Here is an 18,075-nt window from a genome sequence, read left to right on the forward strand (position 1 = left end):
TGCTACAAAGGCAAGAATTCAGTTGCACAGTTGCAGCAAAGACCATCTGGCCTGCAAAGCTTAACATATTTATTATCTGGCCCTTGACAGAGAGTTTCCAACCCAGGCCTCTGACACGTGGGAGCAGTCTGTACCATCCACTCCCAATCTGTTGTCATCATCCACTGCCCGCCACGTCACTCTTCCGTATGTACTGAAATGCACGCGTGACTGAAAGCTAGATGGCGCAACTGCTGACGTCAGTGACAAAATGAAGTTCAGAGCTACCTCTGTGGGCTGGGATGCTGTGTGGAGATCAACAGGATGAAACTGGAAGTTCACGTGTTATAAAGTCCCATGCCACGCTCATCCCAGAAAGACTGACATACAAGAGCAGGAAGATGACCTGGTGTGTGCTGACAGAGGTCAGAACCAGGATGAACAGAGAAACATCATAGGGAAATTTTATCCATACAACGAAATGCTAAGCAATAATAGAGCTGTAACGTTACCGAGCACATTTAGGTCAGATGACTTTCACAACGAGCGGAAAAGTTCAAGGAGAGGATGGGGTGCTTCAGGGAGGAGAGTGTCTTGAGCCTGAGGGCACAGGAAAGCACTCCTGCTCTGGGCTAGACAACCCCGAAGACTTTTTAGTCCAAACATTAGAGACGATTAAAATTTAAACCAGAGTTACTGGCTTCTTGGCTGATTAGATGCTAAGTAATAATTTTCTTGGTAAAATATGAAAGCATCCAACATTTCTCTTCCTTCCAATCAAATCTGTAGATTTTAATTGCAAAGATAAAACTCAGTATGGCACACACAGTCACAAAAGGTACTTGTGGGTGGCAGGTGACCAATACACTCATACCTTATTTGGTAAATACTTGGCGTGGGGTTCTACTTTTTTAGAAGCTAAAGCAAAGCAATGTGAGTTTACAGCCTTATTAGTCCTCAGAATTGAAGCACACAGCCTGGCAGGCCTTGGTCTGTAAGAAGACTTGGCAGATTTTTTTTCTTTTTGATTCTCTTCGAATTTTCATATTTACTTGACTAAAAATACATGGGAGTTTGGGATTGGCAGATATAAACTACTAAGTAGAGAACAGATAAACAACAAGGTCCCACTGTATATAGCACAGGGAACTATTCTCAATGGCTTTAGTAACCTATAATAAAAAAGAAATATAAATATATATATACGTGTGTGTATATATATATACACACACACACACTATGCTGTACACCAGAAAGTAATACAACATTGTAAATCAACTATCCTTCAATTAAAAAAATACATTTAAAAATACACACCTACATAGTATTTAAGTCAAATTGCCTCTCTAAAAAGTCAGACGTGAAAATCTCACTCAGGGACTACGTTTAGGAACGGTAAGTTGGGAAACGATTGTGTATGATTCAGACACTGAGAAGCAAAGGCCAAAGACTTGGATTCCCCCCCGTGACTCAGCCCCCTCGTCCTGCGATGCGTCACATGGCGCCAAACCCCCGACTGTCTTCTCATTTGTAATGGGAAGATAAGAACACTTGTCTTGCCTAGACCCTGCAGAGAATCATCATGAGAGTTCAAGAGACACAGAAGGACCATCTGCGTGCAGAGTGCTATATATCTTTTAGGACAACATGAATCTCTTTCCAACCTATAACATAGTTCCATCTTCTTTTCCAAAGTACTGGCATTCATTGGATCACAGAGTTACAAAATCTAGCCTAAAATTCCTCCTACGCGGCGGAGGCAGAGCGGCGGAGGCAGGCGTGTTGCTACGAGTTCGCAGTAAGGAGGGCCAGAATGTTCACAGAGATGAAGAGTACTCTAGGTCAGGCATGCATCTGTGTCTTTCCAGGTCCACAGGGAATCGAACACAATGAACTTCTTGATTCTAAGGTAGTGTTTGGAGGCACAGATGTTGGGCAGGTGACTCAGCTCTACGTGCAGGAATTGTTTCCCAGCTTCCTTCTCGCCACCCTGCCCCTCTGCCCTACTCCTGCCTCTGCCAAAATTATACTGTCATTCTGGGGCCACGGGGCAAAAATCCCTTCAACAGGCTTCGCGGATGAAGCCCCTTCATAATCATCAATCTTGAACCCGTTATCTTTCTTTATAAGCGGGAAAGTGGATTTTTCTAAAACAAATGCTATGAAATTTACATCGAAGTAATAATTTCAGTAAAATGAAAATCAGTCGTATTTGGAAACACCGAGACAGCAGCATTTGGAGGAGCACGTGCAGCCTCCCATTCCAGATCCCACCAAGCCCAGAGCCTCGAAACCGTCAACTATGCCCAGGATGGTCCACCCCACTGCTGTTACCTTTGCCGACATATCACAAGGTGTTGTCACCTGAACTCACAACACACAGGCCTTTGAGACATGTGACAGCAAGAAACAGAAAAGAAACAAACTTGACATCAGTCAGCCAGAGCAGAAGAACGCCGAGATCTACTGACAAGGCCCCCTAACTCCCGCCCTTAGCATCTTCGGTGGTTTTAAGTAGAGATTTTTCATCCCAGGGTGTACACTTTGCTCAACTCTCCCCATGTCATTTTCTCAAGCAATTAGCCAGAAGCAGCACCAGAGAGTGCTTCCAGGGCCCTTCGAGCATTGCTTGAGTTTCCTGAAGATGTTAGATCACTAAGTTCAGTGTTCACAGTGGACTCTCTCACTCCTCAATCTGTTCAGAAGTTCTGGTCTTCTTTTCACTAAAATAGAGCTTGTGGTATGCAGACTCTTAGAAATAGCAAAACCAACACTGAAAGCGAGGGGACAGAGAAGAAAGATCCAGGGAAGGACACTGAGGAGGAACAATCAGAGAGGTACCCTGGAGACATTCAGAGACATAGTCACCAGGAGTAAATGTACAGAAGCCACATACAAGCAGAGTCTCATGACCACCACAATCATTCTTTTATGATGCTCGCGTAACAGTGTTGTCCAAGTTGATAGGGATGGCAAAAAAAAGGGGGAGAAAGAGGAAGAGGGGGAAGGATGAGGGAGAAAAAGGAAGAGGGGAGAAAGCTGAAGGGGGAGACCAATCCTACTTACAAAAATTTGTGCAAAAATCCTAAATAAATTAGTATCGAACAGGATTCCAACAGCACATTTCAGAAAAGAACACATCACGACCAAGTGGGTTATATTCCAGGAACGCAAGATGGTCAAAGGATAAAAAGAAATGAATTAAACAAACAACTTAAAAATCCAGAAAAAGAACAAAGTAAACTAAACAGAAGATGAAACAAAGGTGTCAACATGGACCATGCCTGGCACGTCACTGTCAGACTGAGGTCCTCCTCCTCCTTCTGCAATAGGAGGCACCCAAAGGCACAGGCTGGCTCATGCTCCAGTGACCCCACGACTACCAGACTGCTCTGGGCACTTCCTGGTAGTGGCGGGGGTAGGTGTTTCCTTCGGGAGGGAGAGGAAGGGACATATCTTGATCACTCTCTTAACTCATCCCACTTATTCTGCGTTATAAGCTCTTCACCATGCAGCCTCCTGACCCACATCTGGCTCCCAGGTGGATCTCCATGATGGGGAACAATGCTCCAGCCAAATAATGTGAGCAGGGCTTCTGCCGGCTGGCGGCAGGGAGCCTGCACTGAAATCAGTGCATCGTCAGCCCCGGTGGACCCGGCTGGCATGGACTGGTCCACAGAGCCCCGTCATCCTAGTGAACTGAGAGCATCCATTTAGGACAAGATGAGTGGACGCAGACCCCAGAGCAGCATGGCCGCCCTTTTGCCACACCTCTGTTTTATGGAAGCACTTCTGAGCTCCTAGAGATTTTGTCCAACTTTCTATTTGGATATATATAATTTCTCATGGGATTGTTAATCTTTCTGTTTCTTCCTATGTCCTTTCTTCATTCTTACTTTCTCCCAGCCCAGATGGGAGGGCCACAAGAATGGAGAGCATACCTTTTCCATTTACATGTGGTCATGACTTCAGATACTCCTGGCCTATAACAGACACTTAACAAAAATGTTTGCTGTATGACTGATGAATAAATGATACATTAGAATTTACTGAAATTATATATATACAAAATATATAATAATATTTAATTATAATTTATTCTACTTAACTCAACCTCAACTATATATTGTCATGAGTACCTCAGACTCTAAACATGTCACATTCACGTGGCTTACCATTTATTTCTAGGCCAAAGTTTTGTGTTTTAGGTTTTCTTCCAGTCAATAAAACACAGCTTTTCTAAATAGATATTAACTGTAATATTGTATAAAAACACAAGTGGGTGAAGAAGAGTTCATGGGGTTAGTAAGATCAAATCTGTGCATGTCACTAGGGCCGTCTCGCCCAGGGGAGTTCCAGGGGCACTGGGTGGTGTTTCAGTGGTAGAGAAGAGGCGGGGAGCTGGTGGGGCAGGGTTGGCCGTGGGCACCTGTGGGGACGTGGCCTCCCTCCCTCTTTTCGGTGTCCTTGCGCCCCCCTGAATGGCTGGGTTACTGCTTACTTTTCGCGGAGATCTCGCACTTGACTGGACTTGAAGCCTGGAGCCGAGGGGGAGCAGGGGCTGGAGGGAGCGGACAGAGGACTCCGGATGCTCTGCACGGAGTGCCTGCGGCTGCGCCTGCGGTCCAGGCCCCGGTGCTCGCCCCCGGAGCCGCCGCCGCCGGAACACACGCTGGCCCTCCTCCGGTCCCGGCGCCCGCTGGGGGGCGGCTCCGCTGTCTCATCGCTGTCCTCGTCCTCGTGCCGGAGCGCCACCTGAAAAAGCAGAGGGCACCCAGTGCAAGGTCAGACTTGACAGCCTCTCTTAGCTTTTCAGTCTGGCCCTTCACGAGGATTTAACACTGACTCCTCCCAGCCTGGGGCTTCCGCTTCTCTGCAAGGTTATCAATCACAGGTATCCCAAAGCACAGTCTGCAAACTGAGAGATGCTCGCCACTCACTGCGGATTTTCCCAAATGGATACGAAAGGTCAACCGATGTCAGGGGTAGGTCTGAGAAATAGTTTGTCATTAGCTGGGCTCTTCCCCCTGCGGCCGGGCACTGCCCTTGCCGGGGTCGTTGCTCCTGGCCCACCCTTTGCTCTTCTCTGGGCCAGGAGGCGGCGTCTCCCCGGAAGCCCAGCGGCGGGAAGCCCTGGAGTTCCGCACCATGCCTGAGCTCCCTTCCCAGTGAGGCTGGTCCGAGGAGCATAGCAAAGATTCTGGTCAGAGGCAGGAGCCGCAAGCTCCAGGTGAGCGGAAACGAGTCATCAGCGGGTCTCTGGAGGGGCCTGGTGCAGCAAGACCTGCACCGTGGGCCCCGGGCCACCGCAGCTCCCCGGGGACTGCCCACAGCCTGGGTACCGTGGGGGTGGAGCCTGCAGTTACTCTAGGCAGCCTGCATGTGCAGTCACAAAAATATAGACCAGAAATAGACTAGACCTCTAGGATTAAGGTGTTCTTTTTTTTTTTTTTTTTTTAACTTCCTAAGAGCAATGCACACTTGTGCAGAAGAGTAACTGCCTTACACTTGACCACTTCAGCTTTCAGGTGGAAACCTGAGCCAAATGGCCCCACACTCCTACCTCCTTTCAAGGGATATCGCAGCCCTGCTCCTAGTTGGGTGGTGCCCTGTCCAGTTTGGCCATCTCTCAATCTTCCCCATCCTGGATCCTCCAAACAGCCTTCTCCTTTCACATTAACACCAACCATCTGTGCTCCTACACTGATCTCATTACTGGCTCCCAGTCTTCCTAGTCCCAGGTTCTAATCTGTATCTCCAGCTTCTCTAATTATTTTTATGCCTACCTTCTCAAAAGCTAGACCGCCAGAAGAACACAAGCTGTGGACTAGCCCTGTGTGTGGCTGGCTGTGCCACTAGCAGACCAGACGTGACCTGCGTCAAACTGCTGTCTCTTTCTCCTTCACCAAAGGAGCCTCACAGGATCACATTTGTAGGTTTCTGGTAAGAATAACATATCTAATGTATGTAAAGCAGCTAGGGTAGGGCTTTCCCTGTGGCTGGTACTCGATAAACACGACCATTCTTTCCCACCTGTGCCCACAGATGAAAGGGCCTAGGATGCCCATAAATTCCTCTATCATATGAAACTGGTGGGTCAGGCCACCTCGCAGCCCACAGGAACCAGGCCCAACCCAGTCCAGCAGTCTCTCTGACTTGGCACCCAAGGAGTCACATAGTCCCATGTCCCCCAAAAGTGCATATTTTCCAGTCCTGTGGGTGCTCTTGGGCACATTTCACAACTCAGTCAGGACAAGTGAGGGAATGGAGAAGTAATATAAAGTCCCAGATAGCTAACCACACACGACCTGGCTTACACATCGCCTGTCTACACCTGGCTACTGTGAAATCAGTAATCCCCTACGTCCAAGTGTTGGCATTCGTGTTCACATAGCAAGTTGAGCTCGGCAAAGTCGAGGCCAGGCTGGCCACTCTCTTCAGGTTCACAGGGATGGGTGCCTGAGACGCATGACTGTTTCACAGGAGTGCAGCCGCCTTTTATCTGCTCCATCACCAGTTTCCTCCAGCTCGAGCTTTTATGTAAGATCAAGTTAATGAAAATTCTTCTCTCTACGTGCCAGATACATTTTCTAACAATCTCCCAGATAGAGGAAGACAATTTAATAATATTTTGACTATTCTGTTCCCCTAGAATTTACTAGTCAGACATAATTTGTGGAGGTTTGAGGTCAGAATTGATAAAAGCTTAGAAAAAGCTGTTGTTATAAAATCTGGCCGGAAAGTCTATTTCCTGGGGGAACCCTCTGCAGTATCACCGCAAAAATGAAGCAAGAAATTTTACATTTGGTTGATCACTTTTATCATCTCCACTTTCACACTTTAAATGGCATTCTCTGGGCAAAGTCTGAGAATGATTATACACCCAGCAAAGCACAGCATTTTAAAATATCACTAGCCAGTTAGTTTTTCATTTTTGGAAACAAAAACTCTAGACCATGTGGACTTATTCTGACCTGGAGTATTGACTCTGCTTATTACTCACATTTGGAATGATATGATTAGGGGGAAAAGTGGAGTTCAGATATTTCTAATTCCTTGTCTAACCTCAGAGATCCAAGGATCAAACAGCATTCCACTCACAGTTCCTTTCAGAGAAGCACATGGTGTGCACACAAATTAACTGCCTTTTGTCAAGGAAGATGGAGAATTGGAAAGCTTAAGTGAAAAGAAAATCTTGAAAAGTTATCAAAGCAGTGCCATAAAATGTACTTCAATGAGGGCTGTCTAAAGTTCAGAGCCTCAAAAATGAAAACAAAAAATCCACCTCCTTAAACAAAGAAAAAGATGCCTGGAGATGGTAAATGGGGCTCAGAATCCCAGTAGATCCAAGAGCAGCTTTGGGCTTGGCAGTCAGGAACAGTGAAATGTGAAATTTGGGGCTGGTCTTTGCTCATGGCTTTGTGTGTGTGTGTGTTTTTAACAAGAAGAATCTCAGCATCACTAGTGTCCGCCGATGACAGGAAGAGACACTTTCTCATGTCGGGCCACGGTGGCAGTTCCAGATTCTTCAGATTCTAGGGAGCACTCGGATCGGAGTCCACTAAGACCACTAAGAGCTGGAAAACACCTGCGGAGAACAGCCCCTGCCAAGAGACTTACTCAGAACCTGTGGTGTCAGATCTAATTAACTACAAGTGCAGTCAGTGTCCTTCACGGAACACAAGGTGAGACCAGCCATGTCCTCATCGATCTCTCATCTCACCCAAGTGATGGAGTATCTGTTTGCCGGACCCCTCGTCAGATACACTCTAACTCTTCTAATCAAATTCAGAACACTGCCTACAGAACCAGGTGAGGAATGAGGAGGCTCCGAATCTAGTATTGACTGCTTGCACCCGCTGCGCCGTCACCAAGAAAGCAGTTAGGGGCAGATTAAGCTCCTGGCATCTGTGACAACTGCCAGCAGTGTTTGGGGCCACTGAACGACGTAATTATTCTTTTTAAAATTTTGTGAAAATTTTCAAACATATACAAAGTATGGAGAAGAATATAAAGACTTATGTGCTCACCATCTATGACAGTTTAACAATTTCCTGCCCTGGCCAGGCTTGTCTCATTTACCTCCCTGCATCCGACCCCACAGCCAGAGGTTTTTTTTAGGTAAATCCCAGACCATATCATTTCATCCAAGGATATTCAGTATTTATCCCTAGAATATAAGGATTTCTAAAAACCATAACCAGCCTTCTACTGTCCCACTGAAAATAATTTAATATCATCAAACATCCAACAATCTGAGCATTCTTAATGGATGTCAAAAGCTATTAACATTTCTTTGAGTTTATATCTTTATACTACTACTAAGCTACATGAAAAAAACGGATACTTAAACCTAAAAAATATTGCACACACACAAAAAGTACAAGAATGCTCGTGGTAGTGTCGTCATGGCAACAAAACTGTAACCAGCCAACATCCATCAAGAGAAGAGAAGATAAATAAATTGGGATATATTCATCAGCAGTGAAAATGAACAAACCAGAACTCCACACGACAACATGGGTACGTCTCAGAAACAAGCCAAAGTGTAGGAGGACACAGATGGTACAGTTCCATTTATAAAAAGACAAAATTCAACAGTATGTTGTTTAGCGCTACCGACTGGGAGGAAGGAGTTAAAGCAGCTGGCCGGCGATCCCTCCACTCCTTCTGTAGGAGTGATGCTTCTGGGGAGAGAGAGAAGACACTGACTCCATCCAATCTTTCATAAATACACTAATAACTAGACTACCTAATAAACAGTCTGATGACAGGTGCTAAAATGAGAGCTCTTGTGTCTAGAATGCCCTCAGCAGGTTAGGATAGGCTAAAGATTAGCTACACGAAATACACACAGAATTTATGAGTTTATAAGCCATGGCCCTCTGGGCTGTATAGCAGAGATGCTTCTTAACTGAATTCTGCCTGCTGGGTGAGGTGCCCTGTGAACCACACCCGGAGACCTTGTCTATTGTTCTGCGTCAGAAAGCACATGTCTGATGGACAAAAAGAAAGACCTGGGAGTCACAAGGGATGTCCCAGATCTCGCCCTGCTTCTCTGGCACCTCTCTATTCTGAAAATTGTTAGCCTAGGGAGATTAGTGTAGCTCTGCTATAGATAGCAAGAGCTCAGATTTTTCAACCCCTCTTTGAGAATCTGATGCTCTGTGTTAGCTGACAGAGTAAGCCATTTTCAGGTAAAATTACCTTCTTTAAACAAAAAAAAAGAGAATTATGTTAGGGGTTAGTAGGATGACACCAAAGAGGGCTACCAAGGACACTTCCAAGTCACTGGTAATATTCTAGTTCTGAAATGTATGAGTGTATTAGTTAAGGCTCTCCAGAAAAACAGAAAAAAATAGGACATGCATGGAGATTTAGTATAAGGAACCTGCTCACATGATCATGGAGGTAGAGAAGTTCCCATATCTGCAGTGCAAAGGCCTGGGAACCAAGAGGGTCAATGCTGTTAGTTCCAGTAGGAGGTCAAAGGTAACAGGCAACCTACATCCCAGCTCATTCGCATCAGGTAGAGAGTGAATTCTCTCTTGCTTTTGCCTTCTGTTCTATTCAGGCCTTCAACAGACAGGATGAGGCCCATCCACATGGGGGAGGGCAACCTTCTTTACTCAGTCTACCTACCCATCTGAATGTTAACCTCATCCCAAAACACCCGAACAGACACAGAATAACGTTTGACCAAATATCTGGGCACCCCATGGCCCAGTCAAGGTGACACATAAAATTAAGCATCACACTGGGTGTTTGTTCTGTGTTCATTAAGACACACACGTGCTACGTTTGTGAATGACATGTACTCAATGCTAAGATGTTACACAAATGCCATTTGACAAAAGGAAGATGGTGAATACTGAACATCTTTTGAAAAGTCAGGACTGAATGGAAAAGGGCAGATGGGGAGGGAGCGGGAGAGTCAGGTAGGCTGGGAGAAAGAGAGCCTGGGAACAGGAAGTAGTCTCCGGGGTGGGTGTGCGGGCTGGGAAATTCATCTGCGTTATGCGATCTTCTCGTGAAGACTGACCACACAGAACCCAAGCTGTGACCATAGAAGCCGCTGGCTGAGCAGAGTCTTGAGGGCTGGAGTTCTGAGGAGGTGGGAGGGGGAAGGAAGGGAGGTTCGTGTACTGGGAAAAGTCCTTCTTCCACCTTCTTGGAAACCAAGTATCTTTAGTCCCTGCCTTCTCCATCTTTAGTATTCTTACTTTATTCTTTCTTTATCCTCTCTTTTAGGAGCCATAAGAACATACCCCTCTGCCCGCCATGCCAGTGATAATGAAACACAGAAGTGTGAGCGGGTAACTGGGTAAGTGAGGCTTGGTTAAAGGAGGAGTTGCTCAGAGCAGGGGCACAGAGCACTGGCCAGCCGTGGGGAGCTCAACTCTCTGCCACCAAGTATCTCTGGTTCAGTTTCCACTGACTTCGCCTGAGATCGTAACGAGATAATTCTGCTTGTCACTTATTATGACAGTAACTTTTAGGAAATAGCCTCTCCATTTCTACCCAGTGAAGATCACAATGGAGCCATTCAGCTGAGAAATATCCTTCTTAGGACTCCCGCTGTGCACAAACATTTATGAATAAAGCTGTTCGTCGTAACAACATTTATAACTGCAAAAACTCGGAAGTAATCTAAATCCAAACAAACAGGGACTGGCCATGTATGTTACAGTACTTCCATACAGACAGGATATTATGTTCCTAATACAATGACATTCTTGAAGAAGATTCCATGACAAAAGAGCCTGGTTCCAATACATTTCTAGTAAAGATTCAGTTCGCAACGCTGTGTATAGACTAGTATCCCCAGAGTTAAGAACATACACCTACATATACAAAAAAGCTAGAAAAACAGACCAGAATGTTAACCATGGTTAGTAATAAAGTCGTGGATGGTTTCTTTCTCTTACACTTTCTGGTATTTTCCAAATCTTCTTCAATGAGTACACATTTTTCACAAATAAAAAAACACCAGGAGGAGGCGAGAGAGAAGGCAGAAGAACATGAATAGTTGTTTAGTGTCTTTAAGAGCACTTTTTCTCTGCATTTTCATTTTGGACTGGATCCTACAAATTATACAGAGCCCTGCCTGAGGTTCTGCCCCCGTGAAGGATAAAGAACACCATCTCTGCACCTCCCTCCCTCCCCCCTCAGAAGGCACGTGTGACGCAGACTGCTGGGCCCGCCCTTGGAGTTGCTAGTTCCGCAGGTCTGGGGTGGGGCCTGAGAACTTGCAGTTTTTGGAAGTTCCCAGGTTTTGTGAATGCTGCCACCCCACATGCAGAACCACTGATCTAGAGTATGTTCACCTCTGCCTCTGACGTTGGTCCAAGCTGTAGGACACCTTACAAAAGGCAGATCCTGTTACCTCATAAATGTTTAGCTGCTCCACCAAGTCCAGGTCAGTCCCTTTCTTGCTCAAGTGCCGCTGGGACACGGCCGCGATGCCCAGCTCCTCCAGGCAGTCCACCACGTCGTAGAAGGTGTCTTGGTCTGGCAATCCTGACAAGGTCTGGATGAAGAAAGAACAGGGCACAGACATGTCTTAGGGGATTGTCTCAAGGCTCTCAAGGCATGGTTTGCATGGTAGCAGTGGCCACAATTATAACAACATGCGATGAAACAAGACAGATGACAAGTTCACTTGAGAAAGGACTTCTTTAGAGTGTTAAGCAGGAGCAGGATGAACCCCAAGATCCCACCCCTTGTAACTCAGGTGCTGCACGGTCCCCTCCGACTGAGTGTAGGCAGGACAGGCCCATGACTAGGTGATGTTATATGGAAAAACTGAAAGGAATCTGCAGATGTTATTAAGGGCCCAAATCAGTTGATCCTGAGTTAGTCAAAGGGGGAGCTTTGTGGGTGGGCCTGACCTAATCAGGTGAGCCATTTAACAGTGGATTTGGGTTTATGACTGTTCTGAGCTCAGAGACTAGGAGAGAGAGGATCCTACCAGCCCTGAAGGAGCAGCACACCACCATGAGTTCTACAGCTGCAAGAGAGTGAGTTCTGCCAACAACCGCAGAAGCTTGGAAGGGAATCCTAAGCTTTAGACGGGACACCAGCCCTGCTCAACACTTTGCAGCCTTGCACTCAGAGACACTGAGCAGAGGACCCAGCGAGGCAGTGCCAGGACCCTGCCCCATGGAAACTCTGAGATGCTAAGTCTGAGATGCTTCAAACTGCTCAGTGTGTGGCATTTGCTGCACAGCAGTCAAAAACTAACATACTCAGTGATCAGAAACTCCTGTTAAGATCAATCCACCAACAGCTGGAGTTATGACAACTGAATGATTCCCTTTTCCTTCAATTTAGTTGGCCTTCCCCTCCGTTTAGAACATTTAGGAAAACGTGAGAAGTTTCAAAGCAGCAACCAAGAGACCAAAAGATAACCCCAGAAAGAAAAAGCCAACTTCTCTTTGAATTTGGCTTCTCTTAAAAGAGGGATGGTATCTCAAACCAGGCTTCTGCTTAGAACTGAAAGGACCCTTGAGGTGACTTCCTCTGAGCCCCTTATCTTATAAATGAGGGCGATGAAGGTGGGGGAGGGGAGGAATCATCATTTTCAGGGTGAAAATACAGGCCTGAGCCACACCCGCGCCCCACCACCTCTCCCGCGTGGTGGCAGGGATGCTGGTCTGCCACCAAAGCAAATACACACGAGGAGGGGGGTCTGCAGCCAAGAGACACGCACTCACCTATTTTCAGCTAATTCTCCAACATGTTCAGCTAACACTGCCACCCCTCCTGGGCCCTGCCCTCCTGTTTCAGCCCCGACCCTCACTGCTACTTCTGCCAAAGGTGGCATCCACTCCAGGAAAGTCTGAGAGGCAAATGTCTCTGGATGTCCTTACTCTGAGAAGACACTCAGGACCTCCTCCTTGGTCTCTCTCAGGCCTGGTCTAGCCAGGCATTGTGACAAGTAAATCTTGACAGCTTCTCAGGGGGAGAAATCTCTGTCCTAAAGGACATTTTATTTTCCTCTCCCTGGGTTTTCACTGATTCCATCGAATCTTTCCTGTAGGATAAAACCAGCGTGGTGCGAGCCTACACACAAACGTTCACAGCAGCACTAGTTGTGAAAGCCAAAAGCTGCAAACACCCAAAGCTCCTCCAATGGGTGCATTTAGACACTGGAACACTACACAGCGGCAGAAAGGTGCGAACTATTAATACACGGAGTAACAGAGATGCTCGCAAAGGCACGGTGCTGAGTGAGGGAAGCCGGCCTGAAAGGGTTACTTCGTGGATGATCCCCACTTTTGAAATGACAAAACTACAGTGATGGAGAATGAAATCAGTGGTTGTCAGGGGTATGAACAGGGGCTCAGGTTGTCACTATAAAAGGATAGCATACCGGGGAAAAGGGGTGGGAAGGGGTAAATTTGGGAGTTTTAGATTTACAAATGTTAGCCACTATAACAAAAATAGATTTTAAAAGTTTCTGCTGTATAGCACAGGGAACTATGCTCAATATCTTACAATAACCTTTAATGAGAAAAAAATGAAAACGAATGTTTGTATATGCATGGCTGGGACACTGTGCTGCACACCAGAATCTGACACATTGTATCTGACAGTACTTCAGTTAAAAAAAAAAGGATAACATGAGATTTGGGGGGAGATGGAGCTGTTCTATATCCTAATTGTGAAGGTTACCCATAACCATATATGTGTTAAAACTTACACAGCTAAACATCAAAAGAAAAAAGCCAATTTTACTGTACAGTGATTAAACAAAGCAATCAAATGAAAATCTGAAAGCAAATACTCAGAGGGAATCCCATCCAGGTTACTCACCCCCCTGACTCTGCTGGAGTAGCTCCTCTCCCCAGCGCCCCTGGGGTGGGGGGTGGTCCTTCTCCAAATGCTCCAAGCCAGCCCCATAGTTACTTATCACTTGCCCCCTCCCCGACCTGCCTCATCTGATTCTACATGGTGGTCAGTATGTGAGGCCCCCAAAGTGGGGGATGCCCACTAAGGAGTTTTCAGCTGGATGAAGACAAGTGGGACATGGTGAGTTTCTGATGCTCCCTGGCATCTTCTGACAATTGAACATGGGCTGCAGGAGCAGGAGAGTTGGGGGGATAAATATGGATCTTGGAAACCCCTCATTAAGGTCCCTGTTTAACAAAGTGAGCAGACTTCAGTCTCAGAACCATGAGCAGGGCTAGAATTCAGTACCCTCGTTTTGTCACAAAAACGTTATTTTTTAAAATACCATGTTACTAGCCTATCTTCTATTCTGTTGAGACATAAGTTAGAAAAGCAATATAATTGCCCGGATTTCAGAGGCTGAAATTTTTTTCCAGACTCCCATTAGCATTTCAGTGTATCACGTCGCTTGGGATCTCAGAAGATTTTACTCATTGACTAAACATGACTGAAATTCAACAAAAGAAAACAAACCCAGTGTGGGTGCCCATGGCCTGCTGCCCTTTATGACGAAAGGATGACATTTGGAGTAATGTCCTCGGGACCTCCCTGGACTTCCCCTGGGCCAGAGCTCACAAAAGATGAAACAGAACTGCTAGATAAGAAAGAGTGAGCGAGGAATTCCTGGATGCTGGGTGCCATGTGGTGCCAAGGAGAGTGTGACACGCACTGGGTCCTCGCCAGTGACTGGCAGCAGAATGCCCAGGCCATGTGGACACTGCTGGGGTCATCAGAACAGCCCGGCACGGCCTCTACCACCAAGACAGATAGCATTACAATGAAAACACTGCGCAAGAGTGAGAATCCCATTTTTGCCGAGTTCAGTGTTCTCCAAAACAATGCCAGTGACTGAAAATGACATGAAATTGATGACCTTCATTTTAAAAAACCAACAGAAAATAGCTTTAAAATTGCCTGGTGGAGTCAACTCACAAGCAGATTTGAAAATGAAACCAGAATTCTTAGGATTATCCTACAGAAAAGTAGTGCCCGTTCTCCAACAGGACTGCAGGAAATTTCCTATGACTTTTCCAACAAATAGCATTTCATTAAAAAGCAATCAATGCCAACGTGACCCAGAGGAAATGGCCCGTTGTTTTACTGTATATTTCTTTTCATCTTAGGAGGGTTAACGTCATTCATTTTTTGACTGGGTTCTTAATATTTTTAAAATAGTATCACCTTCTGCCCAGTTTTTTTGCAAACAATTTCCCAGTTTGTCACTTGCCTTTAGTTTTTACTCGTGGTTTCCATTTTACAAATAAGACCTTATTTTATAGTTTTTTATGGTGAAATATTTAAGTCCTTTGCTTCAGAATTTTTTTCACTGGTTTTATTATTAAAATATCCTTCACTGACCAGAGACCAATTCATCTTCACCTCTAGTTTCTTCTCATTTTTCTACAGTTTGATATGTTACATTGAACTCTTTATCTGAAATGTACTTTGGCATATGGTCAAAGCATGTTTTTGTTTATTTCCATTTAGCAAAACCTCTCCCAGTCGTGAATGAAGCTAACCACCCCTATGGATTTCGACCCAAGGGTGAGTTGTCCTGTGCACCGAGGTCTATTTCAGAGCCTCTCTGCTTCAACTGTCTGCCAAGGAAAGAGTCAGATCCACACTGCTTTTTTTTTTTTAATTGAAGCATTGTTGATTTAATATCTGGTAATAACCTATAAGGGCCACACTGTTTTTATCCTTAGAGTTTGTAGAACATTTTACTACCTAGTAGAATTACTTCTCATAATTATGCTGCTTTCTATGAATGTGTCCCCAGTTCAACAGGGGAATTTTCTCCAGTTATATTTCAGGAAGAGATTCGGGGTCTTTTTTGAAGAACTAACCATCACTGCAGTAGATCCTGTAGGCCTGCACCCAGCAGCTTGGAGACCAGACGGAGGCCCTGGGGGGAGTTGATGCGATGCCTGGGGCTGAGGTAGGAGACAGCCACCCACCCTTCCTCGATTATGAATGAGGAAGGGACCCAGGCACTGGGATGAAGGGACACCAGTCCTGAGAGCGGGCTGTCCCAGGTCAGCGGGGGACCCACGGTCAGGGCACATCTCTCAGGACAGACACTGAACATAGCAGCTGCCCCACAAGCTAGTGACCAGGGCGGGATGTGACAGGAGGAATGGGAGCACAAGGGGAGGTCATCATCACAGATGGAGGAAGGGACCCGCCCTCAGGAATCCTCACCTTGCCACCAGCAGTCAAAAAATAAACTCTAAATGGATCAAAGACTTAAACATAAAACAAGATACAATAAACCTCCTAGAAGAAAATATAGGCAAAGCATTATCTGACATACATCTCAAAAAATGTTCTAGAACATTCTACCCAAGTAATAGAAATAAAAGCAAGAATAAACAAATGGGACCTAATGAAAATTACAAGCTTCTGCACAGCAAAGGAAACATAAGTAAAACAAAAAGACAACCTACGGAATGGGAGAAAATTTTTGCAAATGAAACCGTCAAAGGCTTGATCTCCAGAATTCCATAAGCCGCGGAATAAGACTGCTTTGTTTTCTGCCCAGCTGTGAACCATTTCCTTCGAGTAAACCTTGCTCCCCTATATTCTTACGGAAAAATGTTTTTTTAAGGTGGCCATCTTGATAGGAAAATTCTCACTGTCCTCTTTCTGGTTTTAGCAGGAAGACCAAAGCATAGAAAGCTTGCAGACATGCATGCCTTCACATGTAAGTGACTGGCACTCATGCACACACACGTACACACACCACACGTGGGTGCAAAGAGTTTTGTCTTGCAAAAAAAGCACGCTGAAGCAGGTTCCAGCCACCACGACGGGGTCCACGTGATGTGGCTCTGATTCAGAGGGCAAATTTTAGCTTTCCACATATACTGTTTCCCTAGGGCTGTTGCAACAAAGTACCACAAACTGGGTGGCTTAAAACAACAGAAATTTATTCCCTCACAGTTTGAGAGACTAGAAGTGTGATGTCAAGGTGTCGGCATAGCCATGCTCTCTCCGAATGCTCTGCGGGAGGACCCATCCTTGCCTCACCCGACTGGCTGCTGACAGTCCTTAGCATTCTTGGGGGTTCCCTGTCTTAGAGACGCATCACTCCAGTCTCTGTCCCTGACTCACACGGCTGTCCTCCTCTGGGACGTGTGTACACGCTGTCTTCCCTCTACATTATTTCCTTCCCTCTTCTTATAAGGACACCAGCCCTCTGAGATCAGTACTCCTTCCCCTAAACAGCCTCATCTTAACTTGATTATATCTGCAAAGATCCCATTTCCAAATCAGATCACATTCCCTGGTACCAGGGGTTATGACTTTAACATCTTTGGGGGGTAGGGTGGGGATACAATTCAACCCACAACAAACGCCAACCAACCTTATTCACTAACGTCATTGCATAAACCAACAACTCCGTGTCGACCCCATCCTTTTCCTCCAGAATTTCCATGATGTTTGACCAGGGCTTGACTCCTATGAGTAAAACAAAAATCATTAGAAACAGCAATTCAACACTTTTTATCCAACTCACATCACTGTTTATCCAAAGACTTAATCACCCAATGACGGCTGCGTCTTTCAAATTCCAAATTTCAAAGCATGACACTTATTCTTAGGGTGGACTTGAACATGCTTCTAATTAGGTCACAATATAGCACATCATCCTTGTCCACCTGAAAATGTTTACTCTGCCTGTCAGGATGCCTAGCAATTTGCTTGGAAAGTCCCCTTTATACTAAATATGTGATTTTTAAAAACTCCATTCACGTGCAGCTTTTTAGGAAATGCATTTCACTCTCCGAGGGTGGAAATCCTTTATCATTACTCTCCGTGGGTCCGTCTCCTGCAAGCAAAGAGGATGCAGGTCTTTGGAATCACTCTAGCAATGGACTCCAAACAATAACCGTGAAACATCTGTCTAGCAAACATTTCAAGAGCAGAAGTATATTGTCTTTACTCAATCAAGGCACAAATACTGTTTAAGCCTTAACCAGGTACCAGGAGCTGGGTCTATGGGAGGCTGCCCTCAAGAGGTTTATAACGGAACGGAGCAGTTAGACACAAGCATAAGAACACATGTCAGTACGGAGTGACAGCACTCAAAAGGCACAGCACTCAGCTGAGCCTGTCACTCAGCGAGTGAGGTCTGTCTCC

The 18,075-nt window shown here is 45.7% G+C and overlaps 1 protein-coding gene across 12 annotated transcripts in view; it reads right to left on the minus strand.

Annotated features, from left to right (window-relative positions):
- The window catches only part of FHOD3 (formin homology 2 domain containing 3), a 411,734-nt gene that overhangs the window by 134,089 nt on the left and 259,570 nt on the right, over positions 1-18,075 (minus strand). For all 12 annotated transcript variants that reach the window (XM_064481498.1, XM_064481499.1, XM_064481497.1 and 9 more), the window contains exons 8-10: positions 17,300-17,394; positions 11,366-11,509; positions 4,481-4,734 (exon numbers count right to left, since the gene is read on the minus strand). In XM_064481498.1, coding sequence (XP_064337568.1) covers positions 4,481-4,734; positions 11,366-11,509; positions 17,300-17,394 — 493 coding nt within the window. The remainder of the gene's footprint in view (positions 1-4,480; positions 4,735-11,365; positions 11,510-17,299; positions 17,395-18,075) is intronic.

Source organism: Camelus dromedarius, chromosome 32, assembly GCF_036321535.1.
Source record: "Camelus dromedarius isolate mCamDro1 chromosome 32, mCamDro1.pat, whole genome shotgun sequence".
NCBI lineage: Eukaryota > Metazoa > Chordata > Mammalia > Artiodactyla > Camelidae > Camelus > Camelus dromedarius.